This window comes from Schistocerca americana, chromosome 9, assembly GCF_021461395.2.
Source record: "Schistocerca americana isolate TAMUIC-IGC-003095 chromosome 9, iqSchAmer2.1, whole genome shotgun sequence".
Taxonomy (NCBI): domain Eukaryota; kingdom Metazoa; phylum Arthropoda; class Insecta; order Orthoptera; family Acrididae; genus Schistocerca; species Schistocerca americana.
This window is the reverse complement of record NC_060127.1, coordinates 160,058,651-160,075,546: the sequence shown is the minus strand read 5'-3', so window position 1 is coordinate 160,075,546 and position 16,896 is coordinate 160,058,651. Positions and strand designations below refer to the sequence as shown.

At 40.0% G+C, this 16,896-nt stretch overlaps 1 protein-coding gene across 1 annotated transcript in view; it reads left to right on the top strand.

Annotated features, from left to right (window-relative positions):
* Positions 1 to 16,896, top strand: part of LOC124551094 (actin-histidine N-methyltransferase) — a 426,960-nt gene that overhangs the window by 61,870 nt on the left and 348,194 nt on the right. The window contains exon 7 of the mRNA XM_047126025.1: positions 6,705 to 6,763. Within this exon, the coding sequence (XP_046981981.1) occupies positions 6,705 to 6,763 (59 nt within the window). The remainder of the gene's footprint in view (positions 1 to 6,704; positions 6,764 to 16,896) is intronic.

Below are 16,896 nucleotides of genomic sequence, written 5' to 3'. Positions count from 1 at the left end.
AGATTTATTGTTGTGAATAGTATATTATTATTTAAAGGAAATATTGAAAAAAGAAAACTTTTTCTTTTGCAGTTTCAGTGAGTTTATTTTAAAATAGTTAGTTACTGCCTATCTATTCAAATTCACACACTTCAAGTTGATATCGCGCTACTTTTCCTTACTGTTGGAGTTATCCATTAGATGAGATTAGATTATTAGGCTTCTTAAAATTAATGCAGCATGATTTTGATTTGCTTTTTCTATCGCTCATGGCCCTGAAATTTCATAGTCAGTGGTTTAAGTATGTTTCACAATTACTGTATACTGTTCATTAGGAATTCCAATGAAACCCACAGAAACTTCGCCTATTTTCAGTACTTTGTGCTAGCATGAATTACAATATGAATGTGAAGAACTGAACTGTAAGCTAGAATGTCCAGACCTTCATGAAAACACAGAGCAGATACACTACCTACAGCTGAAGAAATTTAAAAAAATAAGTAAATAAATACCCTGAAAAGCAACAAAGCCTGTGGAGAAGACTATATTACAGCTGTAATTATAAAATGGTCTCAACCAAAAATTGTAACTAGCATTCAGATCATGTTTGAAGAAGTATGGGAAACTGAAAAGATTCCACAAGACTGGAAATGGCCTTTATCTATCCTTTGCACAAGAAAGGTGACAAACATAATATAAATAATTACAGAGCTATATCTCTGTTGCCAGTGGGTTATAAAATACTTTCAACAATATATCTAAACAAGGTAGAAGCAACACCTGATAGTCATTTGGAAGAATATCAGAGTGGATTTAGAATGGGCAGATCTTGCTTGGAATAGATTTTCAATTTAAAGTCCATAATCCGTCACAGACTTGTAAACTCTAAAGACATGGTTGTAACATTTATAGTTTTAAAAAGCCATTTGATTCAGTTGACAGGGAAACACTAGATAAAGCGATCTGAGAATTAGGCATTAACTAACAAACCTTATTCATGAAATGCTCACACACACCAAATGAAAAGTAAAGTTTCAGGATGAAATATCGAAGGCATTCAAAATATAAACAGATGTAAGCCAAGGTGACAGCCTGTCTCCACTCCTCTTCAGTTGCCCCTAGGAAAAATAGTAAGATACTGGAAACTAAAAGAACATAGGCTATCATGAAGAAGACTGGGGACTAAGAACTGAGGCATTGACATTCACTGTCTAGCATGATTTTTTTCCATTCTTTCCGAAAATGTAACAAATGCAGAAATAGGAATCAGTTTCTTTGAAGAAATAGCAACAAAGCAGGTTTAAGAATATCTTAGAAAAAAACAAAATTTATGACAAACATAAAAAATTCTCCAGAAATCGTAGCAACAGATATTGGACAGAAAAGGAGATTACTAAATTTAAATGTTTGGGAAAAATGATTCAAGAAAATGGTGTAGAAAAATTTGCTTTAGAAGGAAGAGTACGTAAAATGGAGAGAGTGTATGGTATAACCAGGAACATTTACAACAAGAGGTCTCTGTCTAAAAATTTGAGAACACAGCACTACAGCACAGTAGTAAAACCAGAATGTCTTTATGCAAGTGAGTGTTTAGTACTGAATTACAAATTACACAAACTTGAAATAAGAAATGAGAATAATTCGAAAAATACTTGGTCCTGTAAGAAATGCAGGTGTATGGAAATTAAGAAGTAATGAAGTATATTGCAACATCGAAAACATAGCTGAAATGCTGCGGAAGAGGTGACTGCTATTTTTTTGGGCTTCTATACAGAATGAATGGCAACAGCTTAACCAAACTGATTTTTAAATATCGGTGGAACAAGAAGTCAACAGTAACATGGATTCAAGAAGTGAGGAGAGATATTGAAAGAAACAACATAATTGAAAAAGACACAACAGAGAGAGAGACGTTTAAGAAGAATGTGTGAAAAATGTAAGGGTTCCAAGGGAGGAGGGAGAAGACACGATCAAAATGGCCTGAGGAGAGAAAAAGGATACATAGTGAGAAGAAGAAATAATACTAGAGGAAGATGAAAGAACATCAAAAGAGGAAGCATTGAAATTTGTGCATGGTCCTTAGATGACTCAAACGGAAAAAAGAAAGAAAGAACAACAATATGCTTGATGTCATCACTATATAAACTGCCATTGAATATTAAATCATTATAAAAATACTTGACTTATTCCACACATCTCGCAGACATTGATTGTGCTACACGAAATCACTTGGCGAACACTGTTCCAACACAACCGCACATCTCGTGTTCCTAAGCCATATTATTGTTCTGTGCTGACAACATCTGAATTACATATGTGGTGTTTAAACTGGTGCTAGCACCAAGACAGGTAGAAGATAACCTCTGGTGGAAGAAAAATTACACATTAGCCAATTGTGAGCATGTGTGGTACACTTTAAAGTCACAGGTGGAATCAGTCAACTTGTGCAAATACCTGTATGTAACAATTTGTAAGGATATGAAATGGAATGATCACATACACCCATGTATAGATAAAGGACGTGGCAGACTTTGGGTGATTGGCAGTATACTGTGAAAATGAGTTCAGGCTACAAAGGTGACCACTTACAAAATATATGTGTTGCCCATCTCAGAATATTACTGAAGTGTGTGGGAGCCATACCAAATAGCACTAACAGGGGATACTGAATGTTTACGAAGGAGGACAGCATGAATAGTTACAGATTTGTCTAACTTGTGAGAGAGCATTACGGAAATGCTACTGTTCCATGAATGTGATCTTCCAAAGTTAGAAAAACCAGTACTAAACAAAGGACCTAAAAATAAAATTCAGTCACCTATGTATTGCTTCCACAGGGACTGCAAAGACAAGATAGAGTAATTACGTCATGCATAGAGACATTTAAGCAGTCATTCATCCTGTGCTCTGTGCGCAATCGGATCGAGAAGAAATCCTAAAATTTTATAAAGTTCTTTTGTAAGAATATGTTCCTAGAACACTGTGTGTCCTTGTAACCACTACCAGCACTGAGCGGATTTATAATGAGCAACATTGTGGGGCTGTCAATGTGTGCAACACCCTGTCAGTAGGGGCATTTCAGTGCAACAATGGCGCTGGCTGTAGTGGCCGAGCGATTTTAGGCACTACAGTCTGGAACCCTGCGCCGCTACGGTCGCAGGTTCGAATCCTGCCTCGGGCATGGATGTGTGTGATGTCCTTAGGTTAGTTAGGTTTAAGTAGTTCTAAGTTCTAGGGGACTGATGACCTCAGATGTTTAATCCCATGGTGCTCAGAGCCAATGTTGGACTGAATGGTAACAAGATATGAGCCACAAACGGTGTCAGTGTTCTTGTAGACCAAGTCTGACTGCACCGAGGAAGGATTGCTCTGTTGTGCACGAAGCGCATCGTGACCCCATCACTTCTGCACCTACCATCTGGCCCCAAGTAATGGACTTATTACAGCTTCTGAAGTAATTTCACCCCATTGATCGGGACTATATTGGTGTACAAGTAAGAAGATGGGTTCGTGATATGCAGGGAGGAATGGAGAATACTTTGCAGTGTTGCCTCATGTCCATCCATTGTCCACCCTCGGAACTGGCATTGCTGAGGTGAGCACCACTTCGGGTTGCTGTTCACGACTCTGACTCTCCCTAGAAAAATTCGTATGTTCCAAAACTATCACTGCCCCCTTCTTAACATAATACTTGTTGAACACCACAATGGCAAGCACCCTCAGTCAACTAAAATTAATACGAAAAGCGACACTAGATGTTCTACAGACACACCAAAGCACATGCAACAGACAGGTGTGACAGACTGATGCTCTCGGTTGGAGCATCATATATCACAGTGCCCCTTGCCACTTCGCATTGTTCTGTCGACCGCCTTCGTTCGTGCTAACCCGTATAGTAGTAGCTGGGGAAGTGTGAGTAGGCTTCTGTTAACGTAACACCACAGATGACAGCCTTTGGAATTGTGTCATAGCTAGGAAGTGTGGACTGGTGACAAGTGGCATCGCATCACTTTAAATGGTGGGTATCGGTTCTGTACTACCTGAGAAGATCATCTGCAAATACATCAATACCGAGGGGGTGGAGGACATTCTGCTAATGTTCTGAAAATGCATGATAGTGTAGCAAATGGTGTTTTGAGCCATTTGATATGAATTCAGGTACAACTGGTAGTGATTCGGGGATTTCTGATGAAAGAACGATATTCACTGTCACTGACCTCGTCTGTCCTTGCGTGTTACCTCTCGTCAGACAGTCTACTGGTACCAACTTTCAACAGCAAACCATTTAATCCTCACATGATACGTGTGTATATGAACTGCCTGTGTGATGTTGAGATACTTCCTCACCTATAAATATCATTAGTAGAACTTCTGTGGGACCTGCGTGGACATCAACTCTGTGTCAGTGTCAGTATCCATGACATTGAGGGGTCTAACCTACCTCTTGCCTTTACTGCCCAAAATGATAGTTATGTTATAATATATAAAATTTTTGTTAGTATTATTAGAATAAAGCCACAGTTCTCAAACACATTTTGTAAAGATAAATATGGGTATTTGATATGAATTAACTCCTAGTAACAAGCAGTGAAGTTCTGACCCAGTATATCATGCATGTAATATTGGTGTCATGTTTTCTACTAAAGTGGTGTATTGCGATGTGAGCTAATATGAATGGAACACTGTTCAATTTCATTACAAGGGCCATTTACAGTAGTTGATCAAGAACCATCAGGAGAATGTACTATGGCTATATGTAAGCTTTCCCAATCAAATTGATGCAAGAATCCTGATGCCATTTTACCTAAAAGTGACCAGCGATGCGCCTGTACTGCCAGTTTTATTATTACTTTAACATGATATAATTGCCACTGAAACTATGTGACTTCTCATTGTGTGAAGTTTCATTTCACTTCCTCCTCTCCTGCTAGGTGCTTGACTTTGTCAGTACATGCATTATACGATCTCCACATAGGTCCACTTCAAAATAATGTATAGTCAAAATTGACTGATCATGGAAAAATGAAATCAAATGATTGTGTGGTGTTATTGGTTGAGAGACCTCACTTGGGGCTTTCCAGGCCCCATAGTATAAGTCTTTCTATTTGATACTAGTTTGGTGACTTGCACATTTTTGTAATGAAGATGAGCTGAAATGATGAAGACAATACAAACACTTAGTTCCTGAGCAAAGAAAAGCTCCCACCCAGCTGGGAATCAAACCCAGTAAACTGCAATTGAGAGACAGGGATTCTAACCCTTAGACCATAAGGTGCAGATGAACACGTTATTTAAATAGTACACCTTACTGCTTTAATGTTTCTTGGAGTTTGAATGCTGTGTGGCCTTTCTCCTCATGTTTGAACTGTCACCACTCATTCTGAAGTTTGATACCCACTAGCTAATGGTTTTCCAATCTGGAGCTTCCCCACAAATGGGAATCTGGAAGCATCTCCAGAAAGCATGCTGGGCGGCAGTAGCGAAATAATTGTTTACTAGAAGCAATTCCGTGGTGTAAGCATGTTCTTCACCTGTCCACTGCATCGTTGGAATGTTTTACAGATTACAGTTTACAGTAACTGGATGGCAATTCCTTCCTTGTTGTTATAATATCTCTGTAGTAATGTATCACTATGGCAATATGTGTAAACAAAACTCTCCACTCCTTAGACATTATTTATTTTGATACAGTTTCTTTATTTTGATTTATCTGCTTTTTATTTGAACTTTAAATGAGACATCCAGAGCAAGCCCCTACACCCTGCTGAGTGTGTATCCCTGATCACTGTTAAAATTGTTGCTATTCATTCTGATCTCAGCCTCTTCCTTTATAACGGAATCCCAATATTTTGATGCATGAGCTAAGACTCTGGTGTTTTCAAACAGTATTTTGTGTCGGTTTTCTAGGCAATGCTCAGCTATGGCTGACTTGTCAAGCTCGCTTTTTGTAATATGTCACCTGTACTCGGTATGACACTCTACAACTGTGCGAATTGTCTGACCTATATACAAATAGACGTTACTGCCTTCACAATAGACACCATACATGTCGGGTACACGAAGAGCTATGTTGTCTAGTGTGTCCCTTGCGAATGCAGCAGCATCTATATAGATCAGATTATTTGCACAGTTGCAGGGCATTGTACCGAGTACAAGCGACACTTTAAACACAGGCAGTTTGAGAAGTCGGCCATAGCTGAGCATTGCCTGGAAGATGGACATAAAATACATTTGAAAACCTGAGAGTCTTTGCTCATGCATGAATGTACTGGGATTCCATTATAAAAGACGTGGATGAGATCTGAATGAACGGCAACAGTTTCAACAGAGACCAGGAATACACACTCAGTAAAGCATGGGGGCAGGCTTTGGATGTCAAAAGGAAACAACGCTTGTAGGAAGATTGGAGCAGCAGTTTCAAACATAACACTGTCACTGGGTCCTGTGACAGGCTGAAGTTGCCCAATCACCTATCGGGAAAGCTTCGTTTTGGCTCTCTCCGATTGGTGCCAGAGGCCAAATCATAGCTATATAAGCGGAAAACTGTACCAGCCCTGGCGGTCAGTAATTTTACTCCTGACCACAATGGCAGAGATGGCCATCGAAAGCTCGAGTACTTTATTCAAATTGACGTGGCTTGAAGACTGAGAAGATTTCGTTCTACTAGAATCCTTTGTTTTGCATAGCATATCTTGTTGTGATTAATTACGTAACTTTTGTTTCAGAGCAATTCAGATCCTGCCAGTGAGATGCTGAAAGATATCTTCACATACGAGCTTTATTGGTGAGTACTTTGTGTTTGCTATAGCTTTCAGAGTGCTGTGCTAGTAACATTTTCTGTTTTATTTTGAATGGCACTTAATTGTTTGATAATGCAGAATTTTTTGCGTCTTCGTTTCAGTTGTTTCCCAGGGCTTTTCCTTTCCATCTCTGATCTGTGCATTCTCTAATGATGGTAAATAGGCTAAGACATTTGTTGCTTCATCATGCCCTGAGAAATTGCGGGACAATTACTGCAAGGAGTCCAGGAATTCTTGTGAGATTCTTCATAGTCTCTCAAGGCTTAGAAAAGTTACTGTGTATGTTGAAGCCATAATGACACCAGAGGCAGTGTGGGTTGTGATATAGGGAAATACAGGATTTCAGCCACTTTATATGTAACATTATTTATAACAAGATATATTTGTAAGTTTAATCCATATTAAACTGGGGGAATGAACCTTCAGCATTATTAAGTTGACTGCATTTTGAACACTGCAACTGCCTTATATTCTGTGTGTTGTAACTCCTTATTTAACATTTATATAAATAGCTCAAATTTTTTTTTTAGATTGGCTGGCATTCTGTTGCAGTGCAGCATTTGTCATGTGACGAAGTTGTTACGTATATAAATGTGAAACACGGGGTTAAGAGACACCATAGGAGGCAGCTGCAGCCTTAAAAATGTGGTAAATTTAATGAAGCGGCACGTATTGGGGCTTAGTGCTGCAACCAGGCCACTTACAAGACTCGGTGTTAGGCCACCACGTCGCTGTTTCCTGGTGGTCTGTGCCGAGTCTGTTATGGTCACTTAGTCTTTCGGTATGTGACCAAACGTGACTTCTTCAACTGCTGTGCCACAACAAGACTGCTTTGGTAGTATAGGTACTCAAGGCACAAAGGAATTACGACATGTAACTGCTAGTGGACATTGATTCACATCAATGGAAAAAAAGTTGAAAATTTGTGCTGGGGTGATAGTTGAACTTGAGTCTCCTGCCTAGTAGGCAAATGGTCTGACCAATGAGTCATCTGGACACTGTGGTCATCAAAACTGCGCAGACTTACGTAGCACGCCTTCCATCAGACCCAAATTCCCACCTTATCAGTACACTAATTGAATTGGTGCCCCCTACCTTTTCTGTTGTTACTTGAGGTGTTTCACTGATGCCTGTAAGAGTTCGAGCGTGGTATGCATTATTATATAGTATAAGTACTGGCCATCTACCAGGCAGATGATCGATACAACTGTGAAACATCGAATCGTCTACTGTCGTCGTGTCATCTCGTGCTGTGAGCTGCCCTGCTACCTGCTCCTGAGCCACCACCGTGTGGCAAGTCTGGCGTTCATACACAGGAGCCTCCCTTACCTCACTAGTTGCCGTCCAACAGCAAGCTTCGCATGCAGCTGAGCCGAGCCTCCGTGCTGCTGCCGGGCAGCGGGTCCTGTACGCAGCCCCTCTGCTAGCTGCGTAACACCACCGGGCCATCACACTGGCATCTGAAGCAGTATTGCTGAGGTATGCTGACCACGCAAGATGCAGCATTTTGGGTTCGTGCTGTTGCCATCATCCTGTCACGGATGGGGGCTGCGAGAACAACGCTTAACCACAGCACGGGACATAGGCTTCGTGGGCTGTGACAACTGAAGATAAGGACTCTCGTGAATATGATAGTGCCTAGTAGAATACTGAAGTACTGTGCTGCATATGTTAGGCCTGTACTTAAACATATTTGTAATTATTCCTTTAAGAATGGTCAGTTTCCCGAACAATTAAAGTACTCAGCAGTAAAGCCACTTTATAAAAAGGAAGAAAGGGATAATGCAGACAATTGTAGACCTATTTCTATGCTATCAGTATTTGTTAAAGTTTTTGAAAAGGCTGTGTATCATTGATCATATTATATCACATAATTTGCTATCAAATGTACAGTTTGGCTTTAGAAGTCGTTTAACAACTGAAAATGCTATATTATCATGTGAGGTACTGGAGGGATTAAACAAAAGGTTTCGAACGCTAGGCGTATTTTTTGATTTAACTAAGGTGTTTGATTGTGTTGATCACAAAATATTGCTCCAGAAGTTGGCCATTACGGATATGATTAGTAGCTCACAATTGGTTCACCTCGTACTCTAACAACAGACAGCAAAAGGTCATTATTCACAGTGTTGTGAATGGCTGGGATGTGGAGTCTGAGTGGGGAATGTCCAGGGATCAGTGTTGGGGCCACTCCTGTTCCTTATTTATGTAAATGATATGCCCTCTAGTATTATGGGTAACTCTAAAATATTTCTGTTTGCTGATGACACTAGCTTGGTAGTAAAGGAAGTTGTGTGCAACATTGACTCTGTTTCAAATAGTGCAGTTCATGACAAGTTCATGGCTTGTAGAAAATAAACTAATGCTAAATCACACCAAGACTCAGTTTTTACAGTTTCTAACACACAATTCAACAAAACCCGATACTTTAATTTCACAGGATGGGCTTATGATTAGGGACACTGAACAGTTAGAGTTTATCGGTATTCAGATAGATAGTAAACTGTCGTGGGAAGTCCACATTCAGGATCTTGTTCAAAGGATAATGCTGCCATTTTTACTATTTGAATGGTATCTGAAGTAAGTGATCAGTCGACACGAAAATTAGTCTACTTTGCTTATTTTCATTCACTTATGTTGTATGGTATTATATTTTGGGGTAACTCTCCCCATTCCAAAAGGATATTTTTGGCTCAGAAATGGACAGTTCAGGCAATAAGTGTTGTAAGTTCACGAACCTCTTGTCAACCACTGTTCACTAGTCTGTGTATTTTGACATTGCCCTCTATATATATTCTTTACTGTCCTTTCTTGTTAACAATATCAGCTTATTCCCAAGAATTAGCAGCTTTCACTCAGTTAATACTCTGCAGAAATCCAATCTGCATCTGGATCGCACTTCCTTGACTCTGCTACATCCATTTTCAATGAGCTACCACAAGACTTCAAAAATATTAGTTGTAATCGTGTGCTTTCAAATCGAAACTGAAGAATTTCCTCGTAGGTCACGCCTCCTATTCTCTTGAGGAGTTCCTTGAAAGGTGATTCTTTTGTTATGTTGTTGATTGCGTGTACTTAAACTTATGGCTTGACTTCTTTTGGGTCCATAAACATTTTATTTTATCTGTTATTACTTTTATGTTGTAATTTCATATACTGACGTGTTCCATGCCCTTGGAGATTTGCTCCTCAATTTGGTCCTATGGAACTAGAAGTGTAAATAAAATAAATAAAAACCACCATCTTACCATTCATGGGACATGGATGTCATGGATCAATCCGAGGCTCCGCCACCAACAATTGAATTTCTGTATCCTGTTGGAACAAGAAAGAGTTTTCAAGCATGTCTGTCTGTCTTGCTGCAGCCACCTTAGCTCTCACACCATAATCGCTCCACCCATCAAACTCACAACAGTTTGATTGGAGAGCTGGCCTATAGAAGAATGGCTCTTCCAGCCCTACATAGCATTCACTTGCACACCTGACTGTTACATTAATAATGATGAACGCATACATGTGTTATATTGATTGAAGGGGGGGGGGGGGGGGGGGAGCCATAACATCTTTCACCATTAACAAAGCTACACAAAAATGTTGCCAGTTTTCGCATTTCTGCGAGTAATACAGTTGGGAGCCACAGAACTCTACCACTATTATTGTGGTTAAACATTCCGTCTGCAAGGAGAAAAGAGGAATTGGTTGGTGGAGGCTTCAGATTGTGGGGGTAGGTGCGGAGGCGGGTCACTCAGATCCTAGGTGGAAAGGAACCCAGGTCTTGCTGTCTGGTGTATTTTAAGTGTTTTGTACAAAAATTTTGGTATTTTTTGGCCTCCTTGGGGTAACTATTGGCCAACCATTATATCTTCTTGTAGTAGTAACAGTTTCTCATTTGAATCTTCAGTTTGATAAAAAAGAAGTTTAGTCAGATGAAGGTGGTTGCTGTTTCCAGTGCAACTTTTCACAGAAATAACCTATATTTTCTTTTTAATATGGTATTAGAAAACCTAAAGTTTGTTAACCATAAATTAGTCCTAATTAAATGACAAGGCCATGTGAATTATGCCAAATTTTGAACTGTTTAAGATAATGATAACTACGCGCACAATGGCAGTGTTGGAACTTGTATTAAGATATACACTGAAAATTGAAAGAAGAAAGTCATTGGGTTATCGTAAATGTTGAAACCAAACTAAAAGGATAGCATTCTTAACTTCAGCATCATGCATGTACAAAGAAAACCAGGGTTTAGATTTGAGGAATCCTGCCATAGGGCATATGACTGATTTCTTCTGCATATAAGAAGTCTACTGTGTATATTGCTTGTTGAAGGACTATAGTGAATTCTGTATGAAATTTGTGTATGTTCTGTAGTCGTGATGCACTCTATATGCAACTATGTTTATATGTGCAACTAAATCATAAAGGAGTGTATTCATAATGAAAGCAATATGAAGTTTGACATACTGTCCATTTTATTTTTATTATAATAAATTAATACAAAACATTTAAGTATTCATATTGACAATAATTGTACAAAAATAGTTTGAGAAGGAAACTAGAATGTGTAATTATCATCACAATCACCACGTAGAAAATGGCATTGCATTTGGCAAATGTTTACACACAAAATAAACAGTCTGGGTTACTGTTTCTCCTCCCGTGTGCTCATACTAACTTTGTAACGTCATAAAAAATGAGTAAGCACTCAGTTATCAGAAAGTTGTTGAAATGTTGCACCCACTGCATAGCCAGACAGGAATTCCTTTTAAAAATGTGTATTTTGTGAACCATCACTTTTCTTCTAGCTGTTTCTGTTGGAGATACCATTACAGTATTTCCATTAAGAATATTTTTGTGGTCTTTGGAAACATTGGTCAAGAGACTTGAAGGTATTATTATTCTACCTAAGACATGTGATGCTCAGAATTGATTCCTGCATGAAGTATGAATGTGCGATACACCTTCCTGAGTTAGATTGTGTAAAAGTTAGGTTATGAAACCATAGGCGCATGTACTTTCTCCTGTTGTCAAGCATTGCGAAATGCAGAAAAGACACACTCCTATCATCCAGTTTTTTCACAGTGAACACTCCTAACTTCTTGGAATTAGCCTATGTTCCGGGGGGTGTACTCAGCATGGACTGATTCATGCAGAACCACTGGTATGGCTCTCTTTTTGAGAGTTCGTAAAGTGTTACTGGCAGTATTTCCCGCTCTTCTGTGATTCTTACAGTTACATGCTAAACATTCAGCCTGATCAGTCATACTCAGTTTGATGGATGATCCATCTGTCAGGGTCAGTGAAATGAGGAAAGTATCCTTGCCCTGAGTTTATATGTAACATCCTTGTGGCAAGTAGAGTAAGTTGACAGTAATGGCCTACATATTCCACTTCCAAAAACTTAGCTTTTGTGGAAGGTGGCCACATTTTAATGTCCAACTTCGTAATCCAATGGAAGTCACACAGGTGCCAACACTTTGGGTCTTTGTTTTCCATATAAGAGACAACTTATTTACATCAGTTCACTTGAGTAATGTGCCAGAGGTTTGAAGATTTGTCCATTCTCCATCTTGTGGTAAAACTGCTGGCTACTGATGTAGCCAAAGTAGTATAATCTACACATAAATGAATCACTGGGAGAGAATGTGGCAGAAATGATGGTTGTGTACCTTTGGCATTGTTTTTTTTTTAGCCCAAAGCAGTTAACACAAGTTACCGCCCAGCTCATCTATTGATGTCCTGTACTCGTCTTGTAACCACTATCACTTGTACTGAAGTGTCTTGCGAATGGTCCTCCACAGATAGTACCTCCTCGGAGGCTCAGCAAAGTCATCCTCTAGGTACTGCTGCTGACTGCCCTCCTGCTTTTTCCTCTTGTGACCCGGAAGCACGAGTGTGCCCCCGAGATTACGCTTGGCGCCGAGCGTGCCCCCCCGGTTGAGGATCATGGGAGAACGAGCCCGGGCACGGCGCCTCCGCTGTCGCACGCGGCATCCGACCAGCACTGCCAGGAAGACGAGGAGCGCTGCACCGAGCACCGTGCCGCCGGCTGTGACTGCTGACCTAGCTGACGGAGACAGCCAAGCGATGTCGTCAGACTCGGCACTGTCCCTGTTTACGCTGTCATCCTCCCTCACGGCTGCCATTTCGTCGACATCGTCTGCTGTCACGATATCTGTTTCTGGTTCCACTGTAGGATCCACTGCTGCATTGACAATCTCTTTGGGCTGTGTGGCTCCTCCAGGTATGACCTCATCGTGGTCCACCATCCAGTTCGTTTTGTGACCAGCCTCAGCTTGCTTTCCAGTACTCTGAAAATCCCAAGGCAAAAATACTTTAGTTGGCTGTGTTAGGTGCAACCCAGATCGTGCAGAATAAAACAGTGAGCTCCATAATATAGTGCTAAGCTGTTCAGCAGAAAATTTGTACGACTCAAGTTCAGCTGTTACTTTCACTAGACATAAATGAATGTGCACGTATTTCTGGCAGTGTGTGTCATTCATGTGTTCATTCATTGTGTGTTGCTTTGATTTCCTGTTCCAGCTCTTGGGTTATTGTGTATCATTCATAGTGTGTTCCTAGATGTGGAGAAGACACTTGACAGTACACTGAGGCATAAAGGGGTTGCTTTGCGAACACTGTCCTACATCCTGTAATTACAAAAATTCAGATGGTGTGTGATAATTGTGACAGCAGTGTACAAATAAGACTTCGAAAATTCAGAATGGCTTAGAACAAAGAGAGGTGTACAGCAGGGCTGTTCATTCTCCACTATTCTTCACCATACTCTTGGGTTCCATAAGTAAAGATGTCAAGGAAATGCAAAAGGAAGATCTAAATGCTATAATATTTATGGGTGTCATCACCATTTGAGTGAAACCAATATGGAGATGAGGGAATTTATATCTGTGGAACATCAAATTCAAAGAGTCTGGGTCAACTCTGAGCAAAAAACAAGACAATGAAAACAAGTGAAAAACCCGCTCCATATAACCTATACAGGTTGTCCCAGGTGGAATGGTTAGTGTTCAGGGATATGACAATAATTATCATTTGAAGCACAAAAAGTCTAGTAAATGTGGGCACTTAAATGTGTACCTTAAGAACTATGAGCATATGTTCATCTTAGGTGCTCATAGCTCATGTTACAAATTTTAGAGCCCATGTTTACTAGACTTTTTTTGCTTCGAATGATCATTTCTGTCATATCCCTGAACTCACTGTTCCTCCTGAAGAAACTCTGTATGTGAAGAGGCAGAAGATGAGAGTATGTTGTGGCAAGTGAAGAAGGTGACAATGTTTAGGTTCTGAACAGGGTAACTAAAGGATACAAGCTCTTCAGTGTAATACGAACACTTACCTGGAATCAGATTTTTCCTCTTAACAACATAACAAGCCATGTTCAAAACTTGCTTTCTGTCCATAATGTATTATAGTCGTAACAAAAAAGATACATAATAAGCTCGTGTGTAATTATATACCTTAGACATGCTGTACTACAGACAGAGAGAGAGAGAGAGAGAGAAGTCCAAAAATGGAGATGTAAGTATAGAACTGCATTGGAAGTGACCGTGGAGGGAAGGCTGACTACAGTGAGACTGAAGAAATTTGTAATATTAAAGAAATACAGCAATCACCGACTTTGTCATGTAGTTTTATTTGTGCAAATATGCATTTTTGGATTTCACCTATCTTCAGTTGGCATAGTACGTAATACAGTCTTCAATTAGTATATCGCTATGAATATTGGTTGCAGTATGGATGCTGCACATGACTTGTGGAAAATAACATTTTGTTTTGCAGCATCCAAACTGCAGTTGACACCTATAACGATGTACTAATGGAATACTGAAATATGTATTGCACCAATTGAAAGTGGATGAAAGTCTAAAAGGTATGTTGGGATAAATAACAAAATGTAAAAATGTGGTTGGTTGCTGTAGTTCTTAAAATAACATGACCCACAGCCACAGAGCTCAACAAACAGTAAAATGGATGAATTATTGAAGTGGGTTAGTCATGTGAAATGGATGCATCCCAACCATATTCCCCTCCAGTACTTGGAAAGGATCGTATCAGATGAAGACCAGTTGAACATCTGATGAGAGAAAACTAGGCTAAGTTAAAGATACCTGGAAAGAACATGGGGTGCTTTGGTGAGGGAGGAAATCACCAAGACAAACCGATGGAGGAAACTGGTTCAAAAACACTGTACCCAAATTGCTGAAATACCTTCCTGATGATTATTGGAATTATGTTGTGTAATGGTGGTCACATTCAGTTTGTCGAGTTGTTCAGATTCACAAAAATATTTATATTCTCGAATTATAAGTATGGACAATGGTGACCAATCACTTCAGGCAATTTCATATTTAGAACATAAAGTTGGACACTACTGTTAGCCTTTCCATAGCAGCAGATCAGAAAGCTGTTAATGTATGACAGTTATTCTGTAAGATATATCCAAATCAAAGCCATTTATCAATGCTTACTATAGCGTATACGAGATATTGGTTTGAAGAATCTCACTGGAAGCTTTAGTGATCATTGTCATCGCCTTCTAATTGCAGAGTTGAGCAGTGTCACTCTCATGAAATATTTGTTTCTGTTATAATGTAAAACATTGTATGTCATGAACTTTTGAGCCTTCCAAGGCACACAGTGTTTTACAAAGTTACAGAAACAAAAGGTAAATGGTAGTGTACAGTGCCCAACTCTGCAACTAAGACAATGACTGTGGAAACTATCAGTGGGACTGTAACACCAGTGTCGCTCATTCTTATGCATGAAGAAAGCTCCAGTATGCTGCTTCGTACTCTTCAGTCCAGGGTGACAGTTATTGAACTATATGGAATAAAATCGTTATAACTTCTGAACGGTTTGTGTTAAGACATTCGAACTGCCCAGTTGGCCACAGGGCATTATGGGAATTAGTATGTGCATGTGCACACACCTTGTTGTTGACAACCATTTGCATGTGAAAAAGTCGTAGTAGAGCATGACCAAGTATATAGCACTTGGGAAGGCCCACTATGCAAGCAATAACAGCCCAACAGCAGCTCAAAGGAAGTTTGTGACGGAGCTCAAGCTGAAGACATCTGGTCCAAGTGTGCTAACAATCAAGAATTTGATCTGCAAGTTTGGGAGAACGTGTAGTGTTACTGGTGACAATGTTGGCAGTGTCGGTGGGGGTGATTCTAGAAGTCGGTCCCGGGCGGGGGGCGGTGGGGGGGGGGGGCGGTGGGGGGGGGGGGGGTTTGAGTGAATTGAATATCGCTTAATAAAAGGAGAATTGGGGTCCTTCACTGACAAATTCATAAAATTTGGTGTTGTGTAAAGTAGTTTTTGGTAACTGTTTTGGAGTTCAGGGTAAAAAATGTCTATTAATAAATAATAAGATGCCCATTTTAAGTTAAATGATACTTATTGGTTTAGATAGTAAGCTATTTGCCACTATTATTGTTTTGTTAAAATGTGTTTGAAATACATTGCTACCTAATTATAAAAAACAAATTGAATTTGTTGAAGTAATATATTCGCTGTAAATGTGGTTTGGTTTAGTGATGAAGCCCACTTTCATTTGGATGGGTTAGTCACTGGGTAAAACTGGCGCATTTGGAGGACTGAGAATTGGTATTTTGTGATTGAGAAGTCTCTACGCTCTCAATGGATGACTGTGTGGTGTGCAATGTCCTGTCACTGAATAATTGGTGCAATATTCCATGATGGCATGGTGACTACTGAATTGTACGTGAAGGTTTTGGAAGATAGTGTCATCCCCATTATCTAGCGACGCTGAATTTGACAAGATGTGGTTCATGCAAGACGGAGCTCCACCCTTTCGAAGCAGGAGAGTGTTGGATGTCCTGGAGGAGCACAGTGGGGGCCACACTCTGGCTCTGGGGTATCCAGAGACCACTGGCATCGGCCTCGATTGGTCACCATATTCTCTGGATCTGAACACATGCAACTCCTTTTTGTGGGGCTATGTTAAAGACAAGGTGTTCAGCAATAACCACAAAACCATTGCTGAGCTGAAAAACAGCCGTTCAGGAGTTCATCGACAGCATCGATGTTCCGCCACTTCAACGGGCATGCAGAATTTTGCTGTTCATCT